Genomic DNA, 15,897 nt, shown 5'->3' with positions numbered 1-15,897 from the left:
AGACTTCTTTGAAGTAAAACAATTTACAAACACTCAAGCTCAACACTAGAAGGCAGGAGTATGCAGACCATGTGTATGTACGGCAGGAGCATTGTACAAACAGATTTTATTAACTTAAAGTTTGCTGTTTTTGAGGTCCAGCATGGCATGGTGGCAAGAATTACTCCATGTATGAATCTGGAAAGGAATTCTTGGATGAGAAATGAGTTTATGAATATCATTGAAAACTCAAGATGCAGAACAACAACACATAGCGCTTTGAGACAAGAGATAAAGACAGAGCAGAGTTATTAAGTTCTTTAATACAATTCTATGCCAAGATAACATGGTTTGGTTTTGCAGCTTGGAGTTAAAGTAACAGGCAGGTTGTTAGGTTTTGCATTGATTCATTGCTGCAGTCTACAAATCCCTGGTCATTAGGCAACAACGGTTCAACAGAGCAGCAAAGAGAAGGTTTTCAGCTATTATCCGACTCACTCAAAGAGCAGGTTTACAGCTACTCTCTGACACACCACATCTCAAAATTCAAACATTTCCAGGGAATCACCTTGAGCCATAACCCATTCAGACTGACAAAACCAACTTTTAACACTGAAAATCCAGGGACACATGGGGGAAAAGGCAGTCGTCCAAGCCCCCAGTGAGGACGTGTCCGGTGCAGGAAGTAAACATCATTCTACAGCCACCAAAGGTTATGGAATAATTAAAGTGCAAAGTGTCCTGTGGTCAGTCACAGGAGCTAGTCGCTGCTTCCTGCCTCCCTGAGACTTTCATTCCTTCCAAAAAGCTCCACCTTCTTGCCTCATGTCTGGCAAGGCCAGGACCGGATTCCTTCTCAACACACCTCCAGGAAGAATTAACAGAAATTGTCTTCATGTTACTCTTACACAAAACTATTCCTCTGAAAGAATCTATCCGCTTGGGATAGGTAGACCACACATCCCTTGAACTCCACTACAGCCGCAGAGGCAAACATGAGCCTCAAGCTTATGAAAATAAAATGTTTCAGAGACATTTGGAACAAGACACGTCAGTATATAAAATAATTTGAAATGAATTACTCAAAATAAATAGAAAATAAATATTCAGTAAAACCTGTCTCTGGTTAAATGGAATGTGCTGATCCCTTCAGACTAGGAATGGCGTCCACTGACTTCATTCTGCAATGGACAGTATCTCCCTCGAAATGAGGACAGGTGATCAGACGGGCATGGCAGAGATCCGCACCCCAACACGTCAAACAATGCACTAGGCACACTCTATGCCCAGGGGCCAGTCTTCAGACCCCCAAACTACCCTGCTGTCCTCAAGCTTCCTGGGTATACCGTCAGTACACACTCTCTCGCCTCCACTTGGCAGGTTATCTGTTCGAAGCTATTTGCGCAGTCTTTGCCTGGGCACAGTAATATGATCAGAAGCTACAAATGGGTGTGCCAGCACAGCGTGCGGATGTGCGCATGGGAAACCGGTCTCTTGTCACGGCCAGGGCAGAGCCTTGACTGAATGTAGGATGGGCACAAGCTGGCAATGGGTAAAGCCAGTGAACAAGAGGGGTCAGCACCAACCAAAGCATGCGAGTCGCCCCACAAGGGAACTGGCTGCTGGCCAGGCCTGGACAGAGCCTACAATGGGGCACAGCATAAATGGTGCCGAAGTTGCAACTGGATAATGCCAGTGACCGGGCAGAAGGAGAAGGAAAGGCCAGACGGCATGCGAGCGAGCACAAGTAACTGGTCTTTTGTCAGGGTCTGGGCAGAGACATCCTGACTGGACACACAGGAGAAAGCAGAGGGTGACACCGTAGAATGGTTTGGGGACACCCTGTGAAAGGGCACATAGGTGGAAGACAACACTGTCTCAATAGGGGGACACTGGGGAAGGGGGTGTGCCCTCTGTGACAGGGGCACACAGAACAGACACCTACAGCCAACAATAGGTCAGCAACTACAGTGCATGGAAGCAAAGGTCATCGCAAAGGGAGCAGCTTCAGGAGTTAAAAGCCGCCTTTAAATGTGCCAGATTTCAAAAGGCAGATATTTAAGCACCACAACTGGACCAAGATGATCTGGAAGCCGTTTATACAGTATGCCAGGGGCGATCAAATGGCATTGATGTAAAGCCTTAACCATCAGAGAAAGAATGCATTCTGCAGAGCTGCAGTAATGCTGGGAGCGCTGTACTGCCCTTGCACCCACAACTTTCACTATGGGGTACCCGTAGCGTACCCCAGGGCTCGATGAGGAGCACTAGTGGACCAGGAAGGTTCGATCCTTACCCACGGTGCACTGTGGGGTACCCGGCCCCGTAGCGTACCCCAGGGCTCGATGAGCAGCACTAGTGGACCAGGAAGGTTCGATCCTTACCCACGGTGCACTGTGGGGTACCCAGCCCCGTAGCGTACCCCAGGGCTCGATGAGCAGCACTTATGGACCAGGAAGGTTCGATCCTTACCCACGGTGCACTGTGGGGTACCTGGCCCGTAGCGTACCCAAGGGCTCGATGAGGAGCACTAGTGGACCAGGAAGGGTCAAGCCTCGCCCATGGTGCACTACTTGGTACTTGGCTCAGTAGCGTACCCCAGGGCTCGATGAGCAGCACTAGTGGACCAGGAAGGGGAGAGCCTTACCCAGGGTGCACTACAGGGTACCCGGCCCTGTAGCGTACCCCAGGGCTCGATGAGGAGCACTAGTGGACCAGGAAGGTTCGATCCTTACCCACGGTGCACTGTGGGGTACCCGGCCCGTAGTGTACCCCAGGGCTCGATGAGGAGCACTAGTGGACCAGGAAGGTTCGATCCTTACCCACGGTGCACTGTGGGGTACCCGGCCCCGTAGCATACCCCCCGGGCTCGATAAGGAGCACTAGTGGACCAGGAAGGGTCAAGCCTCGCCCATGGTGCACTACTGGGTACTTGGCTCAGTAGCGTACCCCAGGGCTCGATGAGCAGCACTAGTGGACAAGTAAGGGGAGAGCCTCACCCAGGGTGCACTGTGGGGTACCCGGCCCCGTAGCGTACCCCAGGGCTCGATGAGGAGCACTGTGAACACAGTGGACTAGGAAGGGTCGAGCCTCGTCCACAGATACTCGGCTCAGGGTGAGCCAAATCTCAACCTTCTGCTGCTACATCAGATTCACATGTATGAAATAAATACAATACTGCTTGCCCGCTTGGAGGCCCCACCCAAAAGCAGAGCCCTGTCTTTCCTCGATCTGCTGCATTCGCACCACACTTCAGCCAATAACAGTGCATCAACCCAAGGCTGTACAAGGGGGTTGAGGACAGGAGTTTTAGCCATGGGGTCACAGAGGCACCTTCACACACACTGTGCCAGCAGCAGCACCGTTCGATATGCTTCAAAACAAAAACACGAAAAACAACATGAATACATTCTAACACAACAAATGTAAACATTGGCAATAAATATCTGTTGGGACCTCTGTCCCTGAAATGCTCCATGTAGGCAGCAGATGTGTCAAACAGCTGGGGGCCCTGAGGGCATCTGCAGAGGGGTCACCCTAGAGAGCGCCCTCCTAGGCCACTCAGAGGCCACTTCTGAAGCAGCAGCTCGGTGCTCAGTCACATCAGTGTTCATGCATTCACAGAATGAGGGTGGTGCACCATGGGCTTTGCCCAAAGTGGAGGGCTCAGTCGGGACCTTCACCGGGACTGCACTCCCAGAGAGATTTTCAAGTTCTCATAAACCACGTAGCTGATGCTGACGGCCGGAATCACTTTCATGAAGTTGGGGGCTAGACCGCGGTACAGGCCGAACGCCCCTTCTGTTTTTAGGATATGCTTGAAAAGGCTGGTCATGCTGACCTGGGGGGCTCCCTCGATGGAGGCTGCAAAGAAACACAAGGTTAGGGGCCAGTGACTGAAGGAAGCAGGCTGGGTTCTCTCAGAAGAGTGGACACCTCACCTTGGGCTTGCATGCGCGTCCTCACCAGGGCCAGCGGGTAGCTGGCCAGCTGGCCACATGTGCTGGAGATTGTCCCACAGGCCAGGAGGACGAAGACCCCAGGGTCGGCGCTGTTAACGGCAAATCTCTGCAGCCAGGCGTTCTTCAGAGTCTGAAACATCAAACAGACAAAACCTGCATGAATATGAGAACTAAGTCGGGCAATTAATGGGGATGGTGGCCGGGCCCCGGGGCGGGCGGGTGGCCTGGCCCCGGGGCAGCCTGGCCCCAGGGCGGGCGGGTGGCCTGGCCCCGGGGCGGGAAGGTTCAACATTTTAGAGCTCAGAAGGCTCATTTTATTCAGAGCAATTACATCAAACAAACCATTGTATTGAAATAAAACCCCTCCAACAACAATTAAAAACACAAATACAATGGCATGAAAGCTCCTCGCTTACATGTGGACGCTGCACCACTCTGCCCTCCGTGTCCAGTACTACGGCAAGTGTGGGAGGGAGACTGACGTGTGGCCACGGTAGACCAGCTGGGCAGGGTGAAGCATGGCGGTGACCCCTCCTGTACGCACGGAGGCCATGTTTGGGTGCGAGCAGACCTCCACGCAGCTGCTTTACATTCGGCAGCAAGAGATCTAATAGCCAAGGCATCCGTGTCGTAGTCGACGTCCGACGCGGGGTTCGACTCACTAATGTCCTGGATAGATTCTTGCTCGACATCCCCTGCATCAAAGATGTCCACAGGCGCCGGTGCAGCATGCTGGGCCTCCTGGCGCGCAGCTCGTCGAAGCTTAATCGTCTTCTTGGACCTGAAGCGGGAACAAGCCATACACTTGGCTTCATCATGGTCCGGCGACAGACACTTGTTGCACACCGGGTGGACGTCGATGTGGGGATACTTCGAGTTGCAGACGGGACATCTTTTAAATTGACTACGGTCCATGATGAACGGTCGATAGGGTCTGAAGCGTCGACTGGGCCTTCCACGTCGAAAGCACGCGGGTGTAGGGAATCCGGCTCGGGACCGAGCTGGAAGAACTAAGACCGAACGCAAGACAATACCGACGTATTAGACTAAAGACCTTTTGGTCTTAAGAAAGTGTTTTACCGATTCCGACAAGAGGGAATTCAAGACATCCGAACCGAATGGCGGAAAAAAACAATCTGAGGATGGAGGCGATGCCCATGCGCACTGTAGTCCAGGGGAGGAGCCACCTATCTCGTGATACTTCGAAGACTCTTCCAGGACAACAATGTGCAATCATCCGGACCCAACACTAGGCGGCGATCTATGCACAGATATGAATTCAGCAGCCCACATGCCTCGAACAGATAAGTCGTATCACTGTGGTAGGTGCCACACCATGGACAGAAGCACACCTGTCAATAGCACGGTTAATAATGAGTAGTTTCTTACTCCAGTTCTGTAGTAGGGGATCTCTGTTATAGTCATAATCTATTGAATAGTCCCGCACATGTGCGTGGACCCCGGAGAAATCAAAAATAATCTCTTAAGCTGTCTTCAGTGCAGTCCTGCACAGACACTTAAGAGAGAATTAAAGACAATAATGCAGCCTATATTCACAAGGCTACACTGTCCAGTACTTCAACTAGAAATGCAAAGGATATCCCACCAATATCACATTGAACACAGTCTGCTAAGTTTCACCAAAAGATAAACTTCCCCTTTACAAAATCCTTGGAATGATAGAGAGGAAGGGATGGACAGACAAGCCCCATAGGCTGCCATTATGTGCCTGGAAACAGGATACCGTGCCTTTAAGGAACTCTCCAGAGACCCTCGGTATCCCAGGATACACAGCAATAGTCCTTATACTTTCAGTTCTTTTTGAAGGTGTATTAAACAAGGCCTGTAGCATACATTACAGTACCATTTTCTCCACAGAGGCGGGCGGGCGCTTATGACTAACAGATACCCCTACTACAGAACTGGAGCTACAGGACAGAAACTACTCCTTCTGTAGTAGGGGATCTCTGTGTATAGTCATAATCTAGTGAATAGAATGGCAAGCCCATCCCCACAAACAACGCGGCGGTGGAGAAAATGACAACACCACTACTGTGCAAACAGATTCCTTAACGAAGCCTGCCCCACCTGAGCATCTGCTCTGGCATCAGAGTCCAGACAGTAATGCTTAGCAAAGATATGTCGCAGCCCTGCAGCTCTCTGCAATGGAAACATTTCGAAGCAAAGCTGTTGTAGCTGCTTTGCCCCTGGTAGAATGAGCCTTAGGCTTACCCCCTAAGGTCTTGTTTGCTTTCTGATAACATAGCTGGATACATGACACAATATACCTAGAGATGGACTGTTTTGACGTAGCCAGATCCTAAACAATCCTTAGTTGACAAACAATTGGTCGTATCTACGAATACCCTTGGTCTTATCCAGGTAGAATTTCAACACCCTTCTGACATTTAGGGAATGAAGAGAGCGTTCCGCTGGAGTGGAAGGGTTCTGAAAAAACGTTGGGTTCGTGTTTGTGGGTGTTTCCTTGCATCGCGGCCGGGCTTAGCTCCGCCCCACGCCCTCACCAACCGGCCGGGCTTTGGTCCGCCGGTCCAGCGCCACAGACCACTTGCCAGACTGCAAGCCCCAGGAGCCACAGGAGCTCATTGTGCATTTCCCACACGCCAGGAGGCGCATAAAGACTCGCCTGCAGCAGAGTCCATCGGTGTTCGTGTTTGTGGGTGTTTCCTTGCATCGCGGCCGGGCTTAGCTCCGCCCCCCGCCCTCACCGACTGGCCGGGCTTTGCTCCGCCGGTCCAGCGCCACAGACCACTTGCCAGACTGCAAGCCCCAGGAGCCACAGGGGCTCATTACGCATTTCCTAGGTGCCAGGGGGCGCATAAAGACTCGCCTGCACCCTCGTCGCGCTCGGGACGCGCCAGGCTAAGCCCGGGCAAAGGGTGGGCCCTCTGTGGCCCTCAGAGGACCGAGAAGGACGGGACGGGCCACCCCCCTTGGCTCCTACTGAACAAGGTATAGTGAGACTTTGACCTACATCTCTGCTCATACTGTCGCCTCAAGACACTGGGACTTTCATTGACTTTTTGCGGGACTCTGTTTGTTGCACCTTCGCCATGCCTCTTAAGGGGGCTCCCAAACCCAGTATTCCCCCAAGTGACTCTAGTAGGGGGAGGTTAGACTGCTATGTAGACAGGGTATTATTACCCGTTATTCATGATTTGGAAGATCTAGAAACTTGTTTGCCCTCACATAGCGTAGCCTGCTAACACCCCGAGGCACAGCTAGCCGACACAGCATCAAGTTTGTCCTGGTTGGAGGAATTGAATGCCCTATGTCACATTCAATATGCACCAGTCGAAACCATAGGAGACCCACCCCAAGCCCTTTCCAGCCCAATACTTCCCGTACATTTGCAGTCTAGCTCATTATTGAATGCAAACGATAACTTTCTGGCTGCCCCTCCCTTATCCCCGTCAGTAAAAGCAAACACCAAACAACTTGGGAACCCTAAAACGCCTACGGTCAAAAGAAAGCGTTCCGGGGATAACTGCATGGGGAGGGAAGCAAAACTGCTACAGCCTTGCACAAGTTCCTCACGTCCGTCAGCACCCTACCTACAGCTTCCCAGGCCTGCGATAACATTGAATCCTTTGCACCCCCCTACCAGGCAGCTCTTCTGGACCTGATTAAACGCCTGGTCACCTCTCGAATATCCCCTTTGACTGCAAGAATCAACTCACTAGGGAATAGGTTAAGGGATATAGAGACCTCAATTAGGGCACCGACTCAACCTAATAAGAACCTGGCAGGACTTAGCCAACCACAGCCCTTACCCGCTACCGTGGTTTCTAAGTTAGCTCCTCAAAGAAATAGCATCCCTCTCAACAGACCTACGGTCCTACAGAACCGCCCATGTATCTCCTCGTCATCCGATATCGAGCCCACTACCACCAAGAGTATCATTGCTGATGTAGGGGTGCCAGACGTTCCCACACCTCATGAGGAGAAAACTAATAATCTAGATTATACTAAACATATACATTTGCCTCCAATGGCTGCCCCCTTTGTTTGTGTTCTCACTGGTGTTTTACCAATTGCAAAGGGAAAAACCGAGAGACTAGAGGATCTAAAACAAGGTCATCTATTGGCTGTCTAGGAACCGACCCTTGACAGTGAACATTGATGGCGCTATTCGAAGTGTTAGAAGGGTGGGTTGGCTCGGCCCCCTTCCAAAAGTTCTCCCAGGCGACCTGGTGTTAGTTAGATTCTGGAGTGACCAGGTCGTGCCTTATTTACAAACCTGGTTTCCACAATTAGGGGATGGCCCGATCTCGGTCTGGGGACTCCATGATTTCTACCCTAGGTCCCGCTACCCTCGGCCCTTAAATACAAGACTAGAGAGAAAACACAATTTTTCAGAAAGAACAAGTTTAGAGATTATCGGCCGGATCGGAGTGTGTATGTACAGAATGGTTTCAACAACCCCATCCCAAATTATTTTCCATGAAGTGTTTTTTAGCAGTGGTATCCAGTGACTAGCAATTCGTTTGAACTGATTTAATAATGTCTTAATGTATTATTAATTATTGTAATGAAATGGTTCTCAGTGGTGTATATAATGAATGTTGCTTTTATGATTTTATGTATCAAAATCGAATAAAGCTAATCTGAAAAAACGTTGGCAAAGTTATAGTCTGATTAACATGAAAATCAGAGACCACCTTAGGAAGGAACTTAGGGCGAGTACGCAGGACAACCGTAGCAGCATGAAATACAGTAGAAGGTTCCTGGCAACACAATGCCTGAATTTCACTCACCCTGCGGGCCGATGTAATGGCCACGAGGAACGCCGCCTTCCACGACAGGTGCTGCAGTGAAGCCTTGTGAATAGGCTCAAAAGGTTCCTTCATCAACCTGGACAGCACCACATTCAGCTCCCACGAAGGCAAAGGCAGCCGAACAGGAGGGAACACCTTCAACCCTTCCAAAAAACCCTTTATCACAGGAATCTGGAAGAAGGATGTTTGCGAAGGGCATTTTCTGTATGCAGTCAATGCAGCGAGGTGAACCTTGATGGAATGGAAATTAAGGCCAGACTGAGCTAGATGCAGAAGGTATGGAAGGATGACATCCTCCTTGCAGGTCGTCGGATCATAGTTCTTAGACGTGCACCAGATGCAGAATCTCTTCCACTTGTAAGCGTAAGAAGTCCTAGTGGAAGGCCTCTTAGCCTCCTTCAATAAGTCCATGCAATCCTCAGGGAGATTCAAGTGGCCATATTGCACTATTTCAGGACCCATGCCGCCAAACTCAACGATGAGAGGTTGGGGTGCACCATCTGCCCCCGAACTTTGTGAGAAGGTCCGGCCGACACGGCAGCCGCTGGTGAGGAAGGAGCGACCGGTGAAGCAGGTCCGTGAACCACCACTGTCTGGGCCATTCCAGAGTGATGAGGATCATCTGCACCCTGGACTGGGACAGCTTGATGAGCACTGCCGGAATCAGGAAAATGGGTGGAAAAGCATACAGAAAGCTGTTCGACCAGCTGATCATAACGCGTTCCCTAGAGTCCCCGGCTGGTAATACCTCGAGGCGAAGTCGCAGCATTTTCTGTTTTCGGCGGTGGCGAATAGATCTACATCGGGAGTGCCCCACATGGTGAAGATATCGTCGAGCACCTGGTCGTTTATGACCCACTAGTGGTTTTCTTGGATCAACCTGCTGAGGGCGTCCGCCTGAACATTCTGCACACCTGGCAGATGAGTCGCCGTTGTCGTCAATCCTCTGGCCAGCAGCCAGTGCCAGATCGCCTGCGCTTCCTGTGACAGTGCGCGCGATCTTGAGCCACCCTGCTTGTTGAGGTAATACATAGTGGTCGTATTGTCCTTCTGCCCAAGCAAGGAGTTGGTCTGGAAGGACGGATGAAAGGCCTTCAGCGCCAAGTGAACAGCTCTGAGTTCCAGGAAATTTATGTGATACGTGGACTCTGCTGGAGACCACGTTCCCTGGATCTGTAGATGGTCTGAATGCGCTCCCAATCCCTGGAGAGACGCATCTGTCACGATAGTCTGAGTGGGAATGTCCTCATTGAAAGGAACCCCTCTGAGGAGATTCTCTGCTGAGCACCACCATCTCAGGGACTGTCGGGCGTGAAGCGACAACCGGACCCTGTCGCCCTCTCTTCTGGTCCCACTGATCCTCCAAACATTCCTGCAGCGGCCTCATGTGTAGGCGCGCATGTGGAGTGAGGAAAATGCAAGAGGCCTTCGACCCCAGTAGAGAAGACACCATCCTCACTGTTGTAGATGGAGCAGCTATGAGAGCCTGAGTCTTCCGAAGAATCGATAAGCGTCTCTCCTCCGAAGGAGACGCGCTTGCTGACAGCGTATTGATGGAGGCTCCCAAGTACTGGAGGCTCTGGACAGGATTCGGGACAGACTTGGATATATTTATGTGCAACCCGAGCAGGTTCAGCAGGACGGCCGTCCTGTTGGAGTGCAATTGTGCTTCCTGGAAGGTGGAGGCCTTGATCAACCAGTCGTCCAGGTAAGGGTAGACAAACACCTTGGTCTTGCGCAGGTGAGCTGCCACCACAGCCATGCATTTCGAAAAAGTCCTGGGTGCAGACGTCAGTCCAAACGGTAGTACGGTGTACTGATAGTGATTGGTGCCGAAGAGGAAGCGCAGGAACTTCCGGTGTTTCTGTGCAATGGGCACATGGAAGTACGCATCTTGCAGATCTATCGCGCACAGCCAGTCTCCCCTCTGTAGCTGAGGATAGATCTGGTGCAAAGACAGCATGCCAAACTTTTCCCTGCGAATCCATTGGTTTGCTTGTCGCAAATCCAGAATGGGCCTGAACTCGTTCTTGTCCTTCTGCACTAGGAAGAAACGCGAGTAAAGACCCTTTCCCCTTTGAGACAGAGACGTCTTCCATCACCCTTTTTCTTAACAGGGTATCCTTTCCAGACACATAATGGCAGCCTATGGGGCTTGTCTGTCCATCCTTCCTCTCTATCATTCCAAGGATTTTGAGAAGGGGAAGTTTCTCTATTGGTGAAACTTCGCAGACTGTGTTCAATGTGATATTGGTGGGATATCCTTTGCATTTCTAGTTGAAGTACTGGACAGTGTAGCCTTGTGAAAATAGGCTGCATTATTGCCTTTAATTTTCTCTTAAGTGTGTATGCAGGACTGCACTGAAGACATCTTAAGAGATTTTTTTTTGATTGCTCCGGGGTCCACGCACATGAGTGGGACTATTCACTAGAATATGACTATACACAGAGATCCTCTACTACAGAAACATGTTTTAAACAGATTCAGGTAGGGAGACCCACATGAGCACGAATAATGCCCTTATCTTAGCGTAAGAGCAAGTTATTTTTCTGCAGAGCAGCTCATCAGTGTTTTCAAAGGCGGCTCCTGACGAAGACCTGAGAGTTTACCTTTGTATGGCTCACGGAGTCTCTGAGTTTAGTCAAAAGTACATCTTGTAGAAGTTCACTTTCATAAAAGGCATTTCCCACCTTCTAGAAGGATAATGTTACTTACCCAGTAAGCATCTGTTCTTGGCATGTAGAGCTGTAGATTCACATGCTTTGATTAGCCTGCCATCTAGTGTTGGGTCCGGATGTTTGCAAGTGGTTTTTCTTCGAAGAAGTCTTTCCAGTTGCAAGGTAGGTGACTACTCCTTTCGGTGATAGTGGGCAAGGGCATCAACTACATTCATTGTTTAAGCGCAGAGGGTGAGAATGGAGTTAGTAAGTAAAGAATAGAGATGTCCATGCATATGTATATAAAGTTAGAAACTAACAGGTATAGGTACCCGGGGAGGCGGGTGGGCGCATGTGAATCTACAGCTCTTCATGCAAAGAACAGATGCATACTGGGTAAGGAATATGCTACTTACCAGTATGCATCTGTTCTTGGCATGTAGGGCTGCTGACATTCATATCTGTGCATAGATCGCCGCCTAGTGTTGGGTCCGGATGATTGCAAATTGTTGTCCTGGAAGAGTCTTCGAAGTTTCACGAGATGGGTGGCTCCTCCCCCGGACTACAGTGCGCATGGGCATCCTCTCCATCCTTAGATTGTTTTTCGCCATTGTGGCAGGGATGGAGTATGATACAGTAAGTGATGTCCATGCTAAGAATAATTCTGAGTGCTACAGCTGCAACAGGCATCGGGGAGAAGGGAGGGCTATATGAATGTCAGCAGCCCTACATGCCAAGAACAGATGCATACTGGTAAGTAGCATATTCCGTTTGAGGCATGTGGGCTGCTGAATTCATATCTGTGCATAGAATGTATAGCAGTGTTCCCCCTAGCGGTGGTTGCCCATGCCAGCTGCAGCAGCCTGAAAAAGAGTTTTGAGTACAGCCTGTCCTACAGCTGCCTGCTGTTTGGAGTGTACATCTACGCAGTAGTGTTTGGTAAATGTATGTATGGTAGTCCATGTGGCTGCTCTTCATATGTCTTCTAGAGGAATGTTTCCTAGGAAAGCCATGGATGCCCCTAACTTGCTTGTGGAATGCGCTCGTGGGAACTGTTAATGTGCGTTTAGCTTTCTGATAACAAATTTGTATGCACTTAATCCATCTGGCTATACCCGATTTTGAAATGGGGTTGCCGTTGTGCTGTGGTGAAAAGGCAACAAACAGTTGCTTAGTCTTTCTGAAAGGTTTTGTCCTGTCTATATAGTACAGGAGAGCTCTTTTAACATCCAGGGTATGTAGAGCTCTTTCTGCCACTGAATCTGGATTTGGGAAGAACACTGGCAGTTCGATAGTCTGATTGATGTGAAACTGGGATACCACCTTTGGCATACATTTTGGGTGTGTACGTAGCACTACCCTATTTGCATGAATTTGTATGAATGGTTCCTGAATAGTTAGGGCTTTAAGCTCACTAACTCTCCTTAGCGATGTGATCGCTACTAGAAAGGCCACTTTCCACGTCAGAAATTGTATCTCACACGAGTGTAGAGGTTCAAAAGGCGGTCCCATAAGTCTGGTCAGCACCACGTTCAGGTTCCAGACAGGTGAAGGTGGGTGTCTTGGAGGAATCACTTGTTTGAGTCCCTCCATAAAAGCTTTAATAGCAGGTACTCTGAAGAGGGAAAGGTGTTGCCTGTTCTGAAAATAAGCCGCCATCGCAGCTAAGTGTATACGCATGGAGCTATACGCCAGATTGCATCTATGTAAATGTGACAGGTAACATATGATGTTTTGAGTAGATGCATCAGGCGGATTTATGTCATTATTGGTACAATAGATGACAAAACGTTTCCACTTCGCCGCATAGCATGCTCTGGTTGTAGGTCGTCTTGCCTCTTTGATAATATCCATACACTCAGGAGGCAGGTTCAGGTAACCAAACTATGACTTCAGGAGCCAGATCGCAAGGTTCAACTGTTGCGGATCTGGGTGCTGAATGTCTCCATGGCTCTGCGTTAAAAGACTGGGTGTTAATCGCAGCCTTTGATAAAGCACCACGGAAAGCTCGAGGAACGTGGTGTACCACGGTTGCCTCGCCCACGTTGGAGCAACTAGGATGAGTGTCATGGAGTGTTATCGCAGTTTGCATGCCACTAGTGGTATGAGCGGGGCTGGGGGAAAAGCGTAGGCAAACCTGCCTGACCAGTTAATCCATATCGCATTGCCTTGAGACTGCGGATGTGGAAACCTGGCGGCGAAGTTTTGGCATTTTGCGTTCTCCCTTGTGGCGAACAGGTCTATCTGTGGATGACCCCACTGCTGGAAGTACGGTTGGAGCACTGAGGGATGTATCTCCCACTCGTGCATTTGGTGGCTGTGCCTGCTGAGCAGATCCGCCATCTGGTTGTCCTTGCCTGGGAGGTGTTCCGCCATGAGGTATATGTTCCTCTGAATGGCCCACTTCCACATGCTTTGCGCTAGATGTGACAACTGCGGAGAGTGTGTCCCTCCCTGCTTCTGTATGTAGTACATGGCAGCCCTGTTGTCCGTCCGGATCAACACGACTGTTGCACAAATGTACCTTGAAAGCTTTCATTGCCATGAAGATTGCCATCAGTTCCGATAGGTTGATGTGTATCTTCTTTTGCTGTGTCCTCCATAGCCCCTGCACTGTGTAATGGAGGACATGCGCTCCCCAGCCCAGGAGAGATGCGACCGGTCACCAACACTATTTGTGGTACAGGCTCTTGGAACGGTCATCCCCTGCAAAGGTTTTGTGGATTCCACCAATGCAGAGAGTTGTATGCGCGACCGGTCACCAACACTAGGTCTTTTAATTGTCCTTGAGCCTGGTTCCACTGCTGTGCTAAGCACTCTTGAAGCGGACGCATGTGTAGTCTCGCGTTAGGGACTATGAAGATGCCGGAAGGCCATCATGCCTATCAACTGCATAAACACCTGTACTGGTAGCGAGTGTTGGGGTCTGAATTTGTGAATCAGCAATTGAATGCTGTTGAGTCTCGCTAGGTTTGGCTGTGCCTTTGCTGCCAGAGTGTCTATAGTCGGCCCCAGTATTGTTGTACGTGGGCGGGTTGGAGATGAGACTGTGTGTAGTTTATTGAGAATCCGAGGCTGTGTAGGAGGTGAATAGTGCGGGACATGTGGCTGGCACATTGCTGGGCCGACTTTGCTTGGATAAGCCAGTCGTCCAGATAGGGGTAGACGTGAATATGGTTTTTCCGTAGGTGCGCAGCTACTGTCGCTAGACACTTGGTAAACACCCTGGGGGCTGTTGTCACCCCGAAAGGCAGTACCTTGAATTGGTAGTGCTGATTCTGTATGGTAACGAATATGCTACTTACCAGTATGCATCTGTTCTTGGCATGTAGGGCTGCTGACATTCATATCTGTGCATAGATCGCCGCCTAGTGTTGGGTCTGGATGATTGCACATTGTTGTCCTGGAAGAATCTTCGAAGTATCACGAGATAGGTGGCTCCTCTCCTGGACTATAGTGCGCATGGGCATAGACTCCATCCTCAGATTGTTTTTAGCCATTGTGGCCAAGATGGAGTGAAACTAAGTAAATGACGACCATGCCAGAAGTATGTGTGAATGCTGCAGCCGCTACAGGCGCTGGGGAAGAGGGCGGGCGATATGAATGTCAGCAGCCCTACATGCCAAGAACAGATGCATACTGGTAAGTAGCATATTCGGTTCGAGGCATGTGGGCTGCTGAATTCATATCTGTGCATAGAATACATAGCAGTCCCTCCATTAACGGCGGCCGCCTGTGCCAGCTGCAGCAGTTTGGAAAAGTGTTTTTAGAATAGCCTGCCCTACAGCTGCCTGCTGTTTGGAGTGCACATCAACACAGTAATGTTTTGTAAATGTGTGTGTGGTAGACCATGTGGCTGCTCTACATATGTCTTCCAAAGGAATATTTCCAAGGAAAGCCATGGAGGCCCCCAACTTTCGGGTGGAGTGGGCCCGTGGTCGAATGGTGAGAGTGCGCTTGGCTTTCTGATAGCAGATCTGGATACATTTAACGATCCACCTGGCTATACCAGCCTTGGAAATGGGGTTACCTTTGTGTTGTGGCGCAAAGGCAACAAAGAGTTGTTTAGTGTTTCTAAAATCCTTGGTCCTATCAATGTAATACATTAGGGCCCTTTTGACGTCAAGTGTGTGGAGAATTCTCTCCGCCAGTGACTCTGGATTTTGGAAGAACACAGGTAGCTCTATAGTCTGGTTGATATGGAACTGAGACACTACCTTAGGAAGGAATTTAGGGTTAGCGCGAAGCACCACCCTGTTAGAATGAATTTGAATAAATGGCTCTTGGATAGTTAGGGCCTGGAGTTCACTAACTCGTCGTAGCGACATAATCGCTATAAGGAAAGCCACTTTCCATGTCAAGAATTGAATCTCGCAGGAATGCAGTGGTTCAAAAGGGGTACCCATCAGCCTGGGGAGGCTGACATTGGGGTTCCACTTCGGAGCTGGTGGCGTCCCAGAGGAATGACTCGTTTGAGTCCTTCCAGAAAGGCTTTAATG

The 15,897-nt window shown here is 50.0% G+C and overlaps 1 protein-coding gene across 4 annotated transcripts in view; it reads right to left on the bottom strand.

The window, feature by feature from the left end:
- Positions 1-271: 271 nt before the first annotated feature.
- Positions 272-15,897, bottom strand: part of SLC25A25 (solute carrier family 25 member 25) — an 82,005-nt gene continuing 66,379 nt past the window's right edge. For 2 of the 4 annotated variants that reach the window (XM_086924955.1, XM_086924957.1), the window contains exons 9-11: positions 3,921-4,071; positions 3,574-3,843; positions 272-3,500 (exon numbers count right to left, since the gene is read on the bottom strand). In XM_086924955.1, the coding sequence (XP_086781081.1) occupies positions 3,659-3,843; positions 3,921-4,071 (336 nt within the window). In that variant the 3' untranslated portion in view covers positions 272-3,500; positions 3,574-3,658. Of the gene's footprint in view, positions 3,844-3,920; positions 4,072-15,897 lie in introns of all 4 variants that reach the window. The other 2 variants (XM_086924954.1, XM_086924956.1) reach the window with 1 other exon arrangement.

The sequence above is a fragment of the Lissotriton vulgaris genome, chromosome 5, assembly GCF_964263255.1.
Source record: "Lissotriton vulgaris chromosome 5, aLisVul1.2, whole genome shotgun sequence".
In the NCBI taxonomy this organism is placed as follows: Eukaryota; Metazoa; Chordata; class Amphibia; order Caudata; family Salamandridae; genus Lissotriton; species Lissotriton vulgaris.
Note: the sequence above shows the minus strand (reverse complement) of the source record. Positions and strands in the feature narration are given on the sequence as shown.